This window comes from Carassius auratus, chromosome 36 (genome assembly GCF_003368295.1).
Source record: "Carassius auratus strain Wakin chromosome 36, ASM336829v1, whole genome shotgun sequence".
In the NCBI taxonomy this organism is placed as follows: domain Eukaryota; kingdom Metazoa; phylum Chordata; class Actinopteri; order Cypriniformes; family Cyprinidae; genus Carassius; species Carassius auratus.
This window is the reverse complement of record NC_039278.1, coordinates 16,708,825-16,728,824: the sequence shown is the minus strand read 5'-3', so window position 1 is coordinate 16,728,824 and position 20,000 is coordinate 16,708,825. Positions and strand designations below refer to the sequence as shown.

At 33.4% G+C, this 20,000-nt stretch overlaps 3 protein-coding genes across 3 annotated transcripts in view; 1 reads left to right on the top strand and 2 right to left on the bottom strand.

Annotated features, from left to right (window-relative positions):
- LOC113055446 (V-type proton ATPase subunit S1-like protein) overlaps positions 1-8,909 on the top strand; it is a 14,377-nt gene extending 5,468 nt beyond the window's left edge. Inside the window, exons 2-7 of the mRNA XM_026221762.1 lie at positions 1,049-1,089; positions 2,151-2,197; positions 4,408-4,643; positions 4,882-4,932; positions 5,843-6,086; positions 7,948-8,909. Of these exons, the coding sequence (XP_026077547.1) occupies positions 1,049-1,089; positions 2,151-2,197; positions 4,408-4,643; positions 4,882-4,932; positions 5,843-6,086; positions 7,948-8,184 (856 nt within the window). The 3' untranslated portion in view covers positions 8,185-8,909. The remainder of the gene's footprint in view (positions 1-1,048; positions 1,090-2,150; positions 2,198-4,407; positions 4,644-4,881; positions 4,933-5,842; positions 6,087-7,947) is intronic.
- A 3,514-nt stretch (positions 8,910-12,423) lies between these two features.
- On the bottom strand, positions 12,424-17,135 carry LOC113055445 (ADP-ribosylation factor 4-like). The gene is made up of 6 exons (XM_026221760.1): positions 16,885-17,135; positions 16,564-16,644; positions 15,856-15,965; positions 14,533-14,604; positions 14,282-14,407; positions 12,424-13,329 (listed from the first exon to the last, which is right to left on the bottom strand). Exons 1-6 carry the CDS (start codon positions 16,949-16,951, stop codon positions 13,243-13,245), a joined length of 543 nt encoding a protein of 180 aa, XP_026077545.1. The 5' UTR covers positions 16,952-17,135; the 3' UTR covers positions 12,424-13,242.
- A 542-nt stretch (positions 17,136-17,677) lies between these two features.
- On the bottom strand, positions 17,678-19,311 carry LOC113055444 (ADP-ribosylation factor 4-like). The gene is made up of 5 exons (XM_026221759.1): positions 19,097-19,311; positions 18,850-18,930; positions 18,631-18,740; positions 18,322-18,519; positions 17,678-18,226 (listed from the first exon to the last, which is right to left on the bottom strand). The coding sequence occupies exons 1-5, from the start codon at positions 19,161-19,163 to the stop codon at positions 18,140-18,142; spliced, it is 543 nt and encodes a 180-aa protein (XP_026077544.1). The 5' UTR covers positions 19,164-19,311; the 3' UTR covers positions 17,678-18,139.
- Between the last annotated feature and the right edge of the window lie 689 nt (positions 19,312-20,000).

Here is a 20,000-nt window from a genome sequence, read left to right as displayed (position 1 = left end):
GAGAAATGTAGCATTGCATCAGTGTCTCACCAATGGATGCTCTGCAGTGAATGGGTGCCGTCAGAATGAGAGTCCAAACAGCTGATAAAAACATCACAATAATCCACAGCACTCCAGTCCATCAGTTAACATCTGGAGAAGACAAAAGCTGCATGTTTTTAAGACACAAATAAATCATTAAGACGTTTTAACGTCAAACCATTGCTTCTGGTTAAAATACGAGTACATAATCCATAATAATGCTTCCTACAGTGAAAAAATGGTCGTGTCTGAATCAGGTGAGAAATCTGCATCGTTTACAAGCAAAAACATTTTTGATTATTGATTATGGACTCATATTTTAGAAGAAAGCAATGGTTTTAACCCAAAGCTTTTCACCTCTCCAGATGTTAACTGATGGACTGGAGTGCTGTGGATTATTTGTGGATTATTGTAACGTTTTTATCAGCTGTTTGGACTTTAATTCTGACGGCACCCATTCACTGCAGAGCATCCATTGGTGAGACACTAATGCAACATTTCTACAAATCTAATATAGAAACAAACTCTTCTAATCGTGCATGGCCTGAGGCTGAGCACATTATTAGCAATTTTTAAATATTCCTTTAACATCATCTCAAGCCTTTTTTTTTTTAAGATATCTCAATATGATAATTTCTCATCTTATTCTCATCAAACAATCCAAGCTGTTCTCCATGTTGATTTTATATCTCTCGCTACATGTTAACAGACTCTTTCGTGTGTATATTTATTTCTCCTGCGGCTTTTCCGGAGAAGCGTCTGAAGCAAAGCTAATACTTAAAGGAAACAAAACTGAAAAAAAACTGCGGGAAACGAAGCGAAGTGACTTGAAAGCGAGTTCGTCTCATTTTGCGGATGGTGACGTTCCAGCAGTGACTCACAGCATCAAAGCCTCCCGTATCTCATTCATATTCATGACGCGTGAAGATCCGATCTGCAGCTGAAACTGAGAGATTGTACCAAACTATACAAATGAAGGTATATTCATCTGATTAATAATGCACTCATTAAATTCTCCTACTTACAGCTCAGATGATGCACCATCCCAAGACATCAGAGTCCAACAAAGTAAGTTATTTTGATGATATCTTCAATGGTTCTTTGCAACCCTGTACATCCATATAAGTTATCATATTTGATACACATATTTCTATGGCCTCTAAATGATTAAAACTATCAAAACTATTAACCCTGTTTAAAATCTGATCCTCAGAGCGTTTGTTTAGTCATCTCTCAATCATTATTGTTTTGCATTGCATTATATGTTTTGATCATCAAACTAGGCATTTGAATCTCATCTTACTAAGACATATTATTGGACATATAGAGAGTCAGTTGACACTTCTATCATTTTATTTAAGTATCTGCTGTACTGTTATAAAGATCTCACTGATTTACATTACAAGCCTCAGAATTTCATCACTTTTTTGCCATAGTAATATCAGTATCTGCACCAAAGTGCATTTTTTTGTTCTTTTTAAGCAATGCAAACTACAGTTTGGGGACAGTACATTTTAAAGAAATTAATACTTTTCTTCAGAAAGCATGTTTAAATTAATAAAAAGGGAAGTGTTAAAGACTACTGTTAGAAAGGATTTCTATTTTTAATAATCTGCTCGGTATCACAGGTTCCAAATAAAGAAATAAATAATATAAATATTATATATATATATATTAAGCAGCAGAAGTGTTTCCAGCACTGATAATAAATCATCATATTAGAATGATTTCTGAAGATCATGTGACACTGAAGACTGGAGTAATGATGCTGAAAATACAGCTTTGATCACAGAAATAAATTACACTTTAGCAGATATTCACACAGAAATCTGACATTTTAAAATGCAATAATGTTTCACAATTTTACTGTGTTTTCCGTATTTTTGATTAAATAAATGCAGCCTTGATGAGCAGGAGATAAACAAATCTTACTGATCCCAAACCTTTGAATGTCATCACAGAATCATATATATATATATATATATACATGCACACACACATACACACACACAGAATTCTTAATAAATGTGCTTATTTGCATATTTGTTTAAGTGAATCTAAATATTTCGAAGAGTGTTTCAGGGAGCAGATTTAGTCTCTGGTCACCTGATGTGGGTGTTGTTGTGCAGATGGGGTGGACGCTGATGGCTCGGTGTTTGCGGCTGAAGCTCTGCAGGTGAGACGAGACGAGACGAGCCACTGTGACCTTGTGCTGCTGCTGGGGTGCAGATTTCCCTCCAAAGCAGATGAAATTAATCCTTGACAGACTGCATGGTCTTTGGAAAAACAGATTACAGACATGCTACATTTTTAATCAGAAATTTCACTCTGATATAGGAGACATTACAGTACCCAAAATGTCTCTAATTCTCTTTCCAGATATGACTTCTGGGAACTGTTTTTATTTTTTAATTTAAGTTTATTTCACAGCATAAGGGAAAACGGGGCTACTTGTCACATACAGGTACTAGAGTATTTTCATAAATGCCCACTTGAGGGAGCTGTCAGACTTTTATTTCGGCATATTGTTTTGAATTGTAATTTACTGTATTTCGGCCAGAACATCTGTTAGTTTACAGTTTTTCTCAGTCACTTTGGTGCATTTTTCAAAACAGAAATGAAATTTTCAAAACTACTTGTACAACCTCCACATCATCTAGTCATTAATACACATCATAAAACCAGTTTCTCATTCTTTTGAACAAGTTGCGATTGCTATTGTACATTCATGCAATTGATTACGCACATTTATCTGCGGATTCCTACATTATCAGTTGCTAATGTCATGTTGCTCAAAATGTATTATACAGTTTTCTGTGCAATAGTCTTACCCCCCAAAACATCTAGTCTTTAGTTCATCATATAAGTCATTAAATGCAAAATGGTTAATCTAGTTGTCATAAACTGCCAAGCACACTTTTTATTTGTATTTTTACACACTATTATTAGATGTTTTGTCAATTTGGCATGAATTGTGCAAGTGAATCTTTACTAATGAAGAGAATGTAGATGATAAACCAATGATAAACCATTTCTCTGAAATAGCTCAAAGGTTCATCTCATGAATCTTCAGTAGGAAAGCTTATACTGTATAGACAAAGGACAACACAAGAGTTACAAATTCTGAAAATGGAATTATTTTCATCTTTGTTCCCATATTTCCTTTTCTATATCACAATGGCATTGTAAAAGTATTTTTTATTTTTTTATTTTTTTGGTCAGACCACTAGTAAAAGTGTAACTGGGAATTCTATCCAGTCCCTTTCAATCAACATCCCACAAACAGTAATGTGTAAATGTGTAGTTTTGAAATGGATATATGGCATACATAAGCATATGGCATACTGTTCAATACAGTAGTTTACATCAGAACATCCCTCCACTGTTAAATTGACAACATGACTAAGCAATTTGACTGTCTTATCCGTAAACTATGACACAAGGACTTGTCATTCTGATGGCACTGACATGTTCATTGACACAGATATTTATTTTTGAGAGATGAACTAAGGATTTTGAGCAAGAGACTGGCTTTTGCAGGTCATCCATTGTGTTTTGATATTTGTACGAGTTGTTTTGAGAAATGCACTTACTGTTTTGCAAATCTCAAGAATGATTAGAGAAATGTACCAAAGCAACTGAGAAAAACTGTAATATGTTACAGTTTACATTCTTGCAGTTCAGTCAACTGTTTTGTGGATTATCATAGGTTTAGATTTAACTTAAAAGCTTATGCTCAATAATAAAGGTTTATATTGTGACATCTACCCCTATAGGTGTGACAACTAGCCTTGCATACACTATTGCTGAAAGAAATGTATACTTTTACTTAGCAAGGATGCATTACATTTATTAAACGTGACAGAAAATATTAATAATGTTACGAAATATTTATTTTTGAACTTCATATTCATCAAAGTATGCTGAAAAATTACATTTATCACAGTTTCCACAAAAACATGAAGCAGCACAACTGTTTTTTAAACATTATAATAATATTAATGTTTCTTGAGCAGCATATTAGAATGATTTCTGAAGATCATGTGACACTGGAGACTGTTATGATGCTGAAAATACAGCTGCCCATCACAGAAATAAATTAGAGTTTACAACATATTCTCATACAAAACAGTAATTTTAAATTATAAAAATATGTCACAATTTTATAGTTTTTTTCTGTATTTTTAAAACAGAAAATTCAGCCTTGTTGAGCAGAAGAAACAAAAACATTTAAAATTTGTTACAAACCCCACACCTGGATGGGTGTTGTCACAATAATTTGTACATGTGATTCAATTCTATACATAGTTAGACCTTAATACCGACCTCAAACATTTGAACAATAGTGTCCATTGCTTATTTGACTGTGATTTGCTCCTGTTTCAGCCGTACGGATGGCAGCTTCACGCTCCTCCACGCAGGAAGTTGCTTCAGTCTCCAGGAATGTTGCTTTATTCTCCTCTGAGTGTTTCATACAACGGCAAGACCTGCATCCTCTTCAGGGCCCGCAAACTGGCCATCAGGTACAGAAATCACAGTTTGGTGGACCTCACAGAGAGAACCTTCAGCCCAGATGCACCGGTGGACACCAAAGGCTCCTTCTGCAGCAAAGACAAAGCCATGTGAGTTCAGCTGCAAACATAAATGTGGTTTTTTTTTTTTTTGGAGTGAAATATTATTTGGACATGCCCTGATGTCTTTTCCAAACATGAATGATCAAAGCCTGGCCTAGCTAAAAACTACCTCAGCCAGGTTTAGGATGTTTTATTGAGAAAGAAAATGTGACCGCTAATGAGTTTGGTTGTGTTTTTGGCTTGATAGATATTTAATAATATTGTGACATATTTTGTTATTCTCCAGACTCAATCTACGTTTTGGCGACGTGGAAGATCTAAGAGGCCTCTCTATCAGGTTATTAATTAATTATATATATTTTTTAAATTATATATATATATATATATATATATATATATATATATATATATATATATATATATATATATATATATATTAATTAATTAAATTATATATATATATTAACATTTATTTTAATATTAACATTCTATAAAACATTATAAACAGGTTTTCATTAAAAAATAATACTGCAGTCAGTATTCAAACCTCTTTATAATGTTTTATATAATGTTAATGTTTACCATTTGTATCAAAATCATTTAAAATTACATTGTTTTTTACATTTGTCATCACAGATGTGTCCATATTAGTTAATGTGCAGTGTCTTAAAATGTAGTTCATCCAATCTGATTTTACAGTTTAGTATAATTTAATGATACTGATACCGATAACCGATATTTTAATTTATTTTAAAGCCGATAACCGATATTTTGGCCTGGAAATCTATAGTATATCCAAATTTTTATATACTGTTTGAGAGCCTGATTATAAAAAAAGTCTCATCGTTAAAAGCCACTTCCCAAACACTTCAACATAAGCCGCCTAGTTTGAACAGTGTACATTTAAAAAATAGTTTTACCCTCCCATTACCAAATTTCATCATAAAAAGTGTTACAAATAAATAAAATAATGAATAAATAATGCAAACAATTAATCTCAAGTCAATTGTTTCTGAAGGAAATAATGAATTATTTATCACCTTTAAGATATCGGCCAAATTTTCTTATCGGCATGATACCGATTACAGAAAATTGAGCATTTATTGGTTGATACCGATATGGTGGCCGATATATCATGCATCCCTATATATTTTATGCGTGTGCTAGTAAAACGATCAATTTGCATTACTCATCTGAAATTATTTTTATGGCTTTGCAGAAAGATAAACATGCGTTTATTTCCACAGGCTACAGATGTCAAACACATTCTATGAGTCTGCGGGACAGAACTGGTTCACTCTGGATAATGTTTTCATCCATTACAACTGGACGCACGAGGCCGTGTTCAACGCTACAGATGTGTACGCGCCCTCCACCAACTCCTATCACTGCCAGCACGTCAGTAGCCTGCAGAAGTACGACACGCTGCTGGTACCCAGCGCCAACACTGACCACGCCGCAAGCTGGCACATAACCTTCACCGACTTCCAGGTTGGCAGGCATCTCTTTCCCTCCATCCTCCACTGATAAGCGCCTCATATTTGAGTTGTAGCATCTCACGCTGTATTTTTAGCCTCTGGTGGGTGTAATGTGGTTACACAAGCGTGTGGTTTGGTGTGAGAGCAGCGTCTTTTTAAAAAACTCAGTCCAGAGAAATTAAATGCTTTTTAATTTGGAATATAAAAAAAAAACTATGAATTATTCAGCTATGCCTGGAACATCTCTGACAAATTATACATACCCTAGAGAAAAACTGATTAGATAGACAGATGGATAGATGGACAGTACGAACGAATGTATGTACGATAGATAGATAGATAGATAGATAGATAGATAGATAGATAGATAGATAGATAGATAGATAGATAGATAGATAGATAAGAGACAGATAGATAGATAGATAGATAGATAGATAGATAGATAGATAGATAGATAGATAGATAGATAGATAGATAGATTATAGACAGACAATAGACAGACAGATAGATAGATGATAGACAGAGACAGATAGATTGACGATAGACAGACAGACAGACAGACAGACAGACAGACAGATAGATAGATAGATAGATAGATAGATAGATAGATAGATAAGTTACAGACAGACAGACAGACAGACAGACAGACAGACAGACAGACAGATAGATAGATAGATAGATAGATAGATAGATAGATAGATAGATACATAGATAGATATATAGATAGATAGATAGATAGATAGATAAGAGACAGACAGACAGACAGACAGATAGATAGATAGATAGATAGATAGATAGATAAATAGATAAGAGACAGATAGATAGATAGATAGATAGATAGATAGATAGATAGATAGATAGATAGATAGATAGATAGATAGATAGGTCGATAGATCGATAGATAGATGATAGACAGACAATAGACAGACAGATAGATAGATGATAGACAGAGACAGATAGATTGACGATAGACAGTCAGACAGACAGACAGACAGACAGATAGATAGATAGATAGATAGATAGATAGATAGGTCGATAGATCGATAGATAGATGATAGACAGACAATAGACAGACAGATAGATAGATGATAGACAGAGACAGATAGATTGACGATAGACAGTCAGACAGACAGACAGACAGACAGATAGATAGATAGATAGATAGATAGATAGATAGATAGATAGATAGATAGATAGATAGATAAGTTACAGACAGACAGATAGACAGACAGACAGACAGACAGACAGACAGACAGACAGACAGATAGATAGATAGATAGATAGATAGATATATAGATATATAGATAGATAGATAGATAGATAGATAGATAGATAGATAGATAGATAGATAGATAGATAGATAAGAGACAGATAGATAGATAGATAGATAGATAGATAAATAGATGGATAAATAGACAGACAAACAGATAGATAGATAGATAGATAGATAGATAGATAGATAGATAGACAGACAATAAACAGACAGATAGATAGATGATAGACAGAGAGACAGACAGATTGAAAGATAGACGAACAGACAGATAGATAGACGATAGACGATAGACAGAGAGACAGATAGATAGACAGACAGAGAGACAGACAGATAGATGATAGACAGACAGATAGACAGACAGACAGACAGACAGATAGATGATAGACAGACAGATAGACAGACAGACAGACAGACAGACAGATAGATGATAGACAGATAGATAGACAGACAGAGAGACAGACAGATAGATGATAGACAGACAGATAGACAGACAGACAGACAGACAGACAGATAGAACAACAACAGACAAGCTGTAAACTGGAAAATAGTTTGTAAGGATTCCGATCTTACCATCTGCTGTTTCTTCTGTTGTTCCTCACAGATCCAGGCGTTTAACGTTCAGTCCAGTAAGTTTGCGGCGGCCAGTGACTGCGCGACCTTCTTCACTCCTGCCATCCTGATGGGTCTGATCACATCTCTGATCCTGCTGCTGGTGCTGGCCTACGCGCTGCACATGGTGGTTCACCTGAAGCACATCGACCGCTACGAAGAGCACAAGACCACCGTCTACTTCCCTCGCAGCACAGAAGCAGAGAGCACAGAGAAGAACAACCTCTAGAGAGAGACGGACACTTCTGTGACTGTGAGCTCTGGAGACCGGACGGGAAGAAAACTCCCATCTGAGCAGAGAACCAGAGCCGTTTGGGACTGACTGCACCACGGCAGTGACATCATTGTGGTGGGACAGTGGAAGTCCGAATCAGGCTCCTTCAGGAGCTCGGCACACCGGAGGATTGGGAGATATCAGCCAGTTCTCACCAAAAATCAAGGAATTAAACATTCAGTGTCAGATTTTCACGAGCGGAAGGATATGTTTCAGATGTTTCAATGTGATTTGAAATAGCACAATAATCATTATATCTTGCATTGTCTGTCTTACGGCTGTTTGACTGCTAAGACCAGATTTAACTTCAATACTGATGTTTCTTTGAAGTCAACATGAAATGGTGTTTCGCAAGCAATTTACAGTTGTAATTTTACATATTTGTGAATAAAACATCTTGATTTTCATCTGGAACTGATTGGATGGTATTACGGGATCTCTTTACTGCTACAGAATTAAAAATATTAAAAAGGTAATTGCGACTTTTTATCTCACAATTCAGATTTTATATCTCGTTATTCCGAGAGCAAAAGTCCAAATTTCGAGATATAAATATAAAAGGTTGCATCTAGCAAATTTTGAAGTTTTTTTCTCTAATAATTCAGATTTTTTTCGGAATTCTGAGTTCATATCTTGCAATTATGTTTATCCATCAATTGTATATATCGCATAATTATGTTTATATCTCGCAAATATGAGTTTTTATCTCACAGTTCTGAGGATCTTACCATTCTGAGTATTTATCTCACAATTTTGAGTTTTTATCTTGCAATTGTTTATATCTCAGTTATGTTTATATTTTGAAATTCTGAGTTTATATCACAATTATGTTTATATCTCAACATTCTGAGTTCATATCTCGCAAATATGAGTTTATATTTCGCAATTCTAAGTTTATATTTCACAATTATATCTTGCAAATATGAGTTTATATTTCGCAATTCTAAGTTTATATTTCACAATTATATCTTGCAAATATGAGTTTATATTTCGCAATTCTAAGTTTATATTTCACAATTATATCTTGCAAATATGAGTTTATATTTCGCAATTCTAAGTTTATATTTCACAATTATATCTTGCAAATATGAGTTTATATTTCGCAATTCTAAGTTTATATTTCACAATTATATCTCGCAAATATGATTTTATATCTCACAATTCATAGTATATATTACAATTCAAATTTTTTATATCTAGCAATTATGAGTTTATATTGCAATTATGCTCATCTCGCATTTTTTGGTTCATATCTCAAAATTAGTTTATATCGGCAAATCTGAGTTTATATGACAATCATGTTTATATCTCGCAATTATACGTTTATATTTCACAATTCTGAGTATCTTACAGTTCTGAGTATTTATCTCACAATTTTTTTTTATCTTGCAATTATGTTTATATCTCACAATTAAATTTTTATGAAGTTTATATTGCAATTATGCTTATATATCGCATTTTTGAGTTTATATCTCAAAATTAGTTTATATTGGGCAATTCTGAGCTTATATGACAATCACGTTTATATTTCACAATTATGAATTTATATTTCAATTACAATTCTGAGTATCTTACAATTCTGAGTATTTATCTCACAATCCTGAGTTTTTATCTTGCAATTATGTTTAGATCTAACAATTATGTGTTTATATTTCGTAATTCAGATTTTATATTGCAATTATGTTTATATCTCACAGTTATGAGTTTATATCTCACACTTCTTTGTTTTTATCTTGCATTTATATTTTGTGAGAAAAAAGTCTGATTTAAGAGATATAAACTCCGAAATGTGAGATAAAAGTCACAATACCTTTTTTATTTTTCATTCTGTGGTGGAAACGAGCTTCTATAGGATGGTAAACAACAAGCACAATGAATTACAATACATCCAGGAATGTGTATTAAGAAAGTATTTAGATTTCATGTTGACTTTGACATTTTAAACTGTGAATAAACCCATTATGATAATGTAATATAGTTTTCATTTGCAGATCAAGACATAAATTTAAAAAGGAATGCATTTCCCCATTGATTATGAAATTGGTGCCTAAAACCTAAAATTCAAATTAATAAAGCATACTGTGTAATGGTTTCAATACAGTGCGTAACCAGAAAATAGATGTTTCATTTTTAGCAATTTTCCCCTGAGGAGTTGCACAAAAAAAGTTAGTTTTGTGTAAATTGTATGTTAACTCTGATTTTTGTAATATCTTATTTAATTTTTTATTCGTCTTTTGTGTATGTTTTTGGCTATGGTGAAGAGTGGCTTCTTTGACGACTGAAGCAAAACAACAATGGAAGCAACATGATGTTTGTTATAGTGAACATGCAGCATGCCAGTGGCTAGAGACATTTCTGAACCAGAGTAATAAGATGGTTTGCTTTGTACCATGTACTGTATATCGGTAATAATCATAATGTGCTAAATAAGGGATTTTTTTTCATGTACACATGTATTTGGGAACATATTAGCTTAACTTTGTTCAGTGGACATTTATGCAGATCAAATGGAGAGATGGGGTATGATCATAGACTGTGGGTATGATGTATTAATGTTTGATGATCATTATAGTCCTCTCAGTTGAGTTCAATAAAACCAGCAGCACAGTTGTTGCAAAATTATTTTGTTCACCGTTTCCAATTTATTTATATTAAGTAGACTATTTATCAAATATTATAATAAAGAGATGTTATTTCGACAAACTTTAAGCTCCAAAGGAATAATCCATTTGTGAACAGTGCCACCTAGTAGCATTATATAGTACTCAATGAAATTATTTTACATTTTTTCTATATTTATTTAAAAATCCAAAAGGAATTTATGTAGTTTCTTGTATAAAGACCCAGTTTTTACCTTGTGTATGCATATTATTATTAAAAATGTTTAGTTTGTAATAAGTCACTTTAATTGTTTTATACTCATTTAAGAGCACTGTTAGATAGTTTATGTATTTTAATCTAATTTGTATAAGACCCAATTTCACATCGCACTGGTGTGTGTGACCTCAAGTGGACGTGAAACGATCACAAACAGTTCGTGTTTCATCAAAACCATTCAACAATTACAACTATTTAATGATCATAATTCAGGATTGTATTTGGATTTATCACATAGCTTCATTCTGACTTGTAGAAATTAATATTTATGATGAGTTATTTGTGTGATATATATCAAATGCGTCTATTGACACCTACTTGGAAATATTAAAAGCTGTATGTACAATATGATTTTTTTTTATTTTTATTATTTGCATTTATATTAATTCGGCATTTTGTGGCATTGCTTTAACCTTGCTTTTCAAACTAGATGGTTTTCCCTTGAAAGAAAACTTCATCCAAGATGTAGATGAGTTTGTTTCTTCATCAGATTTGGAGAAATGTAGCATTGCATCACTTGCTCATCAATGGATGCTCTGCAGTGAATGGGTGCCGTCAGAATAAGAGTCCAAACAGCTGGGAAAAAAACATCACAATTATCCACAAGTAATCCACAGCACTCCAGTCCATCAGTTAATGTCTTGAGGAGAGAAAAGCTGCGTGTTTGTAAGAAACAAATCCATCATTACGATGTTGTTAATTTCAAACAATTGCTTTTGGTCAAAATAGGAGACGATAATAATGCTTCCTCCAGCGAAAAAGTGCATCTCCTGTTGTCTCTCAAATTAAAATCCAGCCATATATTTGTTTAGAGCTGTTTTAGCTTGTATACATTCCTAGATCTGTGCAGATTTCTCTCCTGATTCAGACCAAACCACTTTTTCACTGATGGAAGTGGATTATGGATTACTGTTTTAGCTGAAAGCAATGATTTGAAATTAACATCTTAGTTATGGATTAGTTTCTTACAAACACGCATCTTTTCTCTCCTCAAGACATTAACTGATGGACTGGAGTGCTGTGGATTATTTGTGGATTATTGTGATGTTTTTATCAGCTGTTTGGACTCTCATTCTGACGGCACCCATTCACTGCAGAGGATCCATTGGTGAGTAAGTGATGCAATGCTACATTTCTCCAAATCTGATGAAGAAACAAACTCATCCTGGATAAAAAAAAGAGAGTCCATTTTTAGTTTTGGTTGAAATATTGCTTCAATTAAAAACATGAATACATATCTGTGTTCATGACACTTTATAGCATTTAATAATAAGTTCATTTCTTTCTTAAGTCTTTGTTGATACACAACCACACAAGTGACGCATATCAGACTTTTATTTGCATCATATACTTTATTAATGATGTTTTAATACATTTTTAAAAAGGGGTAACAGCTAGACGATTCCTAGCACGGATCCATTTGAATATTTTCTAAGCTGGGAATAAAAATAGTTGGTTGTCTAAAGCATTTGCACTGGTTTGTTCTCAATTGAAATGCTAAATAAAAAGTGTTCATTCACATAGTAAATCACAGCATGCTTAAGGCAATTGTGATTACGTATATAAAAAGGCTGCTTATTTACAACACAGACATCAGACTATTCCCAATAAAAACTTTGCATTTTATAAAGCACTAAAACTATTGCTAACGTCAATGCATTGACAGTTTCTAAATGTGCTACTATTAGAATAATCTTTTATTTATTAAATGCATGCTTCTCTGAGAATAGTTCCCTGCATGTATGGCATGCAAACGCCTGGTAATGAAAATGTCTGGAATGAAAATAATGGAATAAATCAAGTTGAGGGAGCAAAAATAGAGCATTTTTATAAATACATACAGACAATGCTTGATGTTTATGTTTACTGTAACAAGAGCTCAAAAGTACAGCAAGAGCTTCTTAACAAATCTAGTATTTTTAATGGCCACAAACATCAAGTGGAATGATTCTGGGAGAAATGTCAGTCAGGGTCAAAGGTGAAGCGAATTAAAAAAGGAACAAAGTGTTCAAATGCACTGCCGTCTTTTGGTAGCAATCAACTGAAAATGATCCATGAACAGCTTCTGTGCCACATCAACTCCACTGATCGTGTCCTTTAGAAAAGCACACATCCTGCTTGAACAGGAAGTGCTGTTTACTGTTTGGAGAGCTGCTCGGAAAGCCAGTCTAATCCCTCGTATAAACCCGTCCCTTGAGTCGCACAGGTCGCCTGGACATACCACTGATGAGGAGCACAATATCAACATATTACTACTAAACAGATACAATATGCACTAAAATTAATATTTAAAAAAAAAAAAAAGATTTTTAATTGATTTTGAAAGAAGTCTCTTCTGCTCACCGAGGCTGCATTTATTTGATCAATAAAACAGTAAATACATTACTATTGTGAATTATTATTACCATTTAAAAAACGATATTCTACTGTAATATATTAATAAAACGTAATTAATTGCTGTGAATCAAAGTTACTTCAGTCTTCAGTGTCACATGATCCTTCAGAATACTTTTTTCAAATATGCTGCTTAAGAAACATTTCTTCTTATTATTATAAAAGTTGAAATGCTACCATTCACGAGAAAATAAATTAATACTTTTATTCAGGAAGGATGCACTACATTGATCAAAAGTAGCAGTGAAGACATTAATGAAGTTACATTTCAAATGAATGCTGTTCTTTTGAATTTTATATTAATCAAATATTTATCACAGTTCCCAAAAAAAAAAAAAGTTTTCAGCATTGATAATAATAAGAACCATAACTAATAAATGAGCATCATCAAAACTGATAATTGAGCAGCAAATCATCATATTAGAATGATTTCTGAAGATCATGTGACACTGAAGACTGGAGGAATGATGCTGAAAATACAGCTGCAGATCACAGGAATAAATTACATTTTAAAATATATTACACTATAAATCAGCTACTTAGAATTATAATAATATTTCGCAATATTTAAATTTTTACTGTATTTTTGGTCAAATAAATGCAGCCTTGGTAAGCAAAATGTTTAAAAAAAAATTTTTTTTTAATTATTTTTCCAGAAATATGATTAATTACAGGTCCAAAATAAATACATTTCAATAGCCAATGTTAATATGTCTATTAAATGGAGCTTCCAAATATGCATCGTAATATTGCACATAAAGTGTATAATAGCATCACTCACGGTTCTGCTCCTGAGTGCTTGCAGGCCCAGTTTGTCCGTCATCTCGCTGATGGCCATTGCGTTTGGTAAATCTTGTTTATTTGCAAAAACCAGCAGAACGGCATCTCTCAGCTCATCCTCCTGAAGCTGTTGAAGACAGAATATGTGCAGATATTTATGGTGTTCTGAAACAGACTGATGCTGCACAGTAAAAGCAGCATTTGGTTTAGTGCAGGTACAGGGTTTAAAACCAGAGCGGTGTTTAATCTCACCATCTTCTGAAGCTCTTCTGCTGCTTCCTGTGCTCGCTCTCGATCGTTACTGTCCACCACGAAGATCAGACCCTGAAGAAACAACACATTTAGAGCAAAAACCTGCTTACAGACAGAAAATATTATTAAGCTCCAGTTCTTCACTTAAAGACTCATTTCCAGGAGGTTTTCAGGAGGTAAATAGAAATAAAACTACTTTTACTACACCTTCTGATGCTCTTTTCTTCCTCAGTATTTTTGTCTCGTTTTCCAGCACAAACGTCTACTTCAACCAAAACCATGCACGTCTTGTTTTTCAGAGAAACTGTTTCAAGTTAACTGATTTTCATCATTAAAACAAGAATAAATATTTGCTAATTTCTCAGAAAACAAGACTTCAACTCTTCATTACGCATGTCAAGTGGATATTTGTATTGGAAAACAACACAAAAATACAGATTCAAATTAATTTCTACTGTGTTTGCAACATTCAAAGCCTCGATTTAAGACCTTTTAAAGGGACAGTTCACTCAAAATTAAGAATTATGTCATTTACTCACCCTCAAGTAGTTCCTAACCCACTGACATCCATAGTATGGGTAAAAATTTTTTAAAAAACCCACTATGGAAGTCAATAGGAACCAGCAACTCTTTGGTAACCCACATTTATCAAAATATATTCTATATTCAAAAGAATAAAGACATTCATACAGGTTTTGAACTTGTGGGTGAGTAAATGATGACAGGATTTTTGGGTGAACTATCCCTTTAAGGCCTTACTTTGTAGACGGGCAAATTAAGACATAATTTTACATTATAGCATGCAAACTATAACACCTACTGCACAGAATTATAATGTTTTAGGCATTTTTAAATGAATATAAGTTAGGTTTCACTGTCATCACACAACTTGTGAGTTTCTAGGACCTCAAGATCGTCTGTAAACACGTCTTTAGAAACCTTTTAGAAATGATCCATTCTTAAACATTAGGGAAATTAAGAACAAGCACGAGTTAGATATTCTAGCATTAGCTTACTGAACAATCTATAAGCATGCAGTAAAAAGAAAAGAGAACTACATGAACAGTTCTGTTCTCTAAATCAAACTCTAGTCCTCAACTTAATCCTAATAGTAACACCAACATCCTCATACAAAGAGCATCCACAGCATCCAGCCAAACTAGAACTACATCCCCGTAGTTGTTTTTCTAGCAGCTCAGGGCTGGACGGTCAAACTCAATCAGTTCGGCCGTGGCACAATGAGCATTTCATCCTGCTGGAATGCTGCGACGCCATTGTTTTTTGACTACCTTGGTCCTGTCGCGATGTGATGCATCTGTTTACCTGGGTATTCTGGAAGTAGTGTCTCCAAAGAGGCCTGATCTTATCCTGACCACCCACATCCCACACGGTGAAGCAAATGTTCTTGTATTCCACCGTCTCGACGTTAAAACCTAACGAAACGCACAGGATCAGGTGTGAAGACATGCAGTTGTTCACATCAATGTAACAATCAATCACAAAACCTGTCAAGTGCATGTACGGGTCATGAAAATATGGGAAAATCTTTATGAATGCTTCATTTTTATTCCTGCAAAATACAAATTTGAAGGTAAATATTTGATTTGAAACTCAAGAATGACCTATAAATGTATTTATGGGAATATCTGTCCATTAAAAACATAATGTAACCTAAAATTCATCCATAGAATATCTGAATATTGTCAGTTTAAGCATAAATTCTCTCTTTGTTGCGATGTATATGATCTGTTATCTATGTGTGCTTTTTTTTTTTTTTTTTTTTGGAGATAATATCCCGCCCCCAGAATTCTGACATTTTTCCTCGCAATTCTCTCCTATAAATTCTATTCACATCTCACAATTCTGTTTTCTGTCAAAGAATAAAAAAAACAAAAAGATGATAATTTGGGATTTTTGTCTCACGGTTCTGTCTTTATATCTTGCAAATCACTTAATAAAAGACAATTTTGAGATTAAAAAGTCAATTAATTATTAGTATTTTTTTTTTCATAGAGCTCTTTTATGACTTGCCTATCGTTGGAATAGTTGTGACTATTTCTCCCAGTTTGAGTTTGTAGAGGATTGTGGTTTTCCCTGCAGCATCCAGACCAACTGAAGAAGAAGAACAGAAGAACATAAACACCTTCCTACTTCTTGGGAAACAATAAAGAAACTCAATACAATAAGCGACTGATTTACTGATTAAGTTTAAAATTCATTTCAACGTCCATACATCACAAGAGCATTCAGAGCATACAGAAAGAGCTTTAAAAACATAATTCAATGGAAAAAGTCAACAAAATAGAGTTTTTTTCAAAGCTAACTGACAAAAACAAACAACTTCCAACTCACCCATGAGAATTCTCATCTGTTTTTTCCCAAACAAGCGAGAGAAGACGCTTGAAATGGTCAAACCCATGTTAAAAACTGCCCAGAAACAGAGTAAAAGTCCAACTAATTGGAGGAGTTTGCGCCAGACTACAATCACTCTTTCTTTCCTCTGATCTCTTTCCTTCGTGATTCTCTCTGTCCGGGTGAAAGTGTGTTTTGAGCAGCAGTTTGATCGCGACTGTGATTCTCTCCACGTCAGAGTCCAACGCGGTCGAAATGACGTCAGCGGTGCCACGTCATTCTCGAAAACTACAGAAACATCACGTTTCTTCATTATGTACCCACATGTGTGAGCTTTTAGTTGAGAATGCTAATACATACTGAAACGTAAACATATATGAGCGCAATATATATATATATATATATATATATATATATATATATATATATATATATATATATATATATATATATATATATATATATATATATATATTTGTATATATATATATTTGTATATATATATATATGTATATATATATATGTATATATGTATATATATATATATATATATATATATATATATATATATATATTAGTACATTTCTCAAAAATGTCATCCATTCTGAAAATTTGATAAGCCTTTAAAAAATGTATAAAAAATTAAACACATAAGTACAATATAAATATTGATTTTTATCCATCTATCTATCTATCTATCTATCTATCTATCTATCTATCTGCGATACTCTGTTTCTTATGCATTTTTCTATTCTATTATATTTATTTATTAAATGACACAAAAGGACACTACTGAAAAAAAAAATTGCATCATTTATTGGAGATATTTGAAAGGCACAGATACATTTATTTCAGGCAAACATCAGCTTGTTTTTTCACATAGTCCAAATACAGCAAAACACATTCAAATAATTTAAACGTGACAAATACAAAAACAGCATGTCGTTTAAACTGGTAAAATGACAGTAGTAGATAAATAAAATAATAGTACAGCAGTAGTGCATAATTTATAAATTGTGTGAATTTAAAAATGCAAATGAAGGCATACATATATATTAAAACCAAAAATATTTAATATTTAAATGGTCTTGATAGTGGTAAATTAACAACACAGAATGTACTGAAGTAGAATTATAACTAAAAATATACTGTAATAATATCCCATAAATATCTCAATATAAAAAATGAAACTGGAGACATAAGAGACTATACATTCAAAGGTGATTGATTCAAGTAGTGTGAAGGCTGAAGTGTTTTATCGTTTGGACAGTTGATCCGAGAGCCAATCCAGTCCTTCATATAAACCTGACCCTTGAACCGCACATGTGGCCTGAACAAACCACTGAGAGACACAGAGACAGAGAAGCAGACGTTTATTTCACTCAGACACACACTGACATCACGCATCACGTGTCAAACAGAGTGTGTGTGTCTCACCTGTCGTCCTCTCAGTGTGTGTAAACCCAGTTTGTCTGTCAGCTCCGGGACCGGCATGGCTTTGGGTAAATCCTGTTTGTTAGCAAGAACTAACAGAACCGCGTCTCTCATCTCGTCCTCCGCCAGCATCGCCTTTAGTTCCTCTGCTGCTGTTTCAATCCGGTCACGATCACTGCTGTCCACCACAAAGATCAGACCCTGAATCACACAGACACACAGAATACGATGACACTTTCAAAGTGAAGGTCAGATATTATACGACTGCAAAAACATCCTGCATATACAGTCATGTTTGTATTGAACTCTTACTTCAGTGTACTGATAGTAATATTTCCAAAGACCTCTGATTTTGGTCTGACCGCCGACATCCCAAACAGTGAAGGAGATGTTTTCATATTCAACTGTTTCAACATTAAATCCTAGAGAGAATTTTTTTTTTAAATATATATTTAATAAAGAAGACAATGAGTCCAATTAAGGCAAACATTCATAAATGTATTTAAATACGGCTGCTTTGATATTTCATACCAATAGTTGGAATAGTTGTGACAACTTCGCCAAGTTTGAGTTTGTAGAGGACTGTTGTTTTCCCTGCTGCATCCAGACCAACTGAAGAAGAAATATTGATATTTATTAATATATATATTAATATATCAATATATTTTACCTTATGGTCATTACATTTATTCAAGCACATGCATGATACAGTAAAAATAACTCAGTAGCCAAACTATAAGACTTGAAATTCGAAGTTTGGATAAAAATATTTACTCACCCATAAGCAACCTAACCTGCTTTTTAGGAAAGAGACGAGAGAAAATCTGAGAGAAATAGTTGCCCATGTTTGCAGTAAGACAGAGCCGCTGTTGCTGAAGTTAAACACCTAGAGGTCAAGGCTCAGACTGGGTAGTGTGTGTGGAGTGTGTGTGTGTGTTTATAAAGGCTTTTTACTTTCGGTTCGATTGACAGCTCAACACACCAGACGCGCTCAGCTTCTCTCGAGGCAAATCCAACGCGTTCGATATGACGTCACCCGCTGTACCACGTGTCCAAACAAACTTTTTATTTACAGTTTCAAGTTAGACATCTTTTTGCTAAATTGAATTCAATTTACCTAAATAAATGTTTGGGAAATAAGAGCAGAGAGAACATAAACCGTAAAGATGTATTATTTAATGTAAACAAATAGTGAAACACTGTGATAATGTTACAAGTGTTTTGGTGACGTGTCGCCTACGTGTCATTAAATTAAGTTAAACATTCCATCCTGTTTGAGTTATTGTTGATCAATGGACGACCATGTGATGTCGATATATATATATATATATAACATTTGTATGATATGTTAATGATGAAGCACTAATATACGTAATAAATAAGGTAATATCTTATTCTATTATGGTTATTATATTTATTTTATTGGCATGTATAACAGTTATCTATATAAAGTATAAAACACTATGACAAGGTAATGTTTAATTTATTATATTACATATTTATTTATTTATTAAATTTTATATTATCATCTCACACATGGTAGGTATTTACTATAATTTCTAAATTCTAAATCAAAATGCATATCCGATAAGACTTAATATACTAATTAGCATCAAACAATATCATTAATATTCTCAAGGATTAAAGGTTAAATGGATGATTGCACAACGATCTGTTAGGTC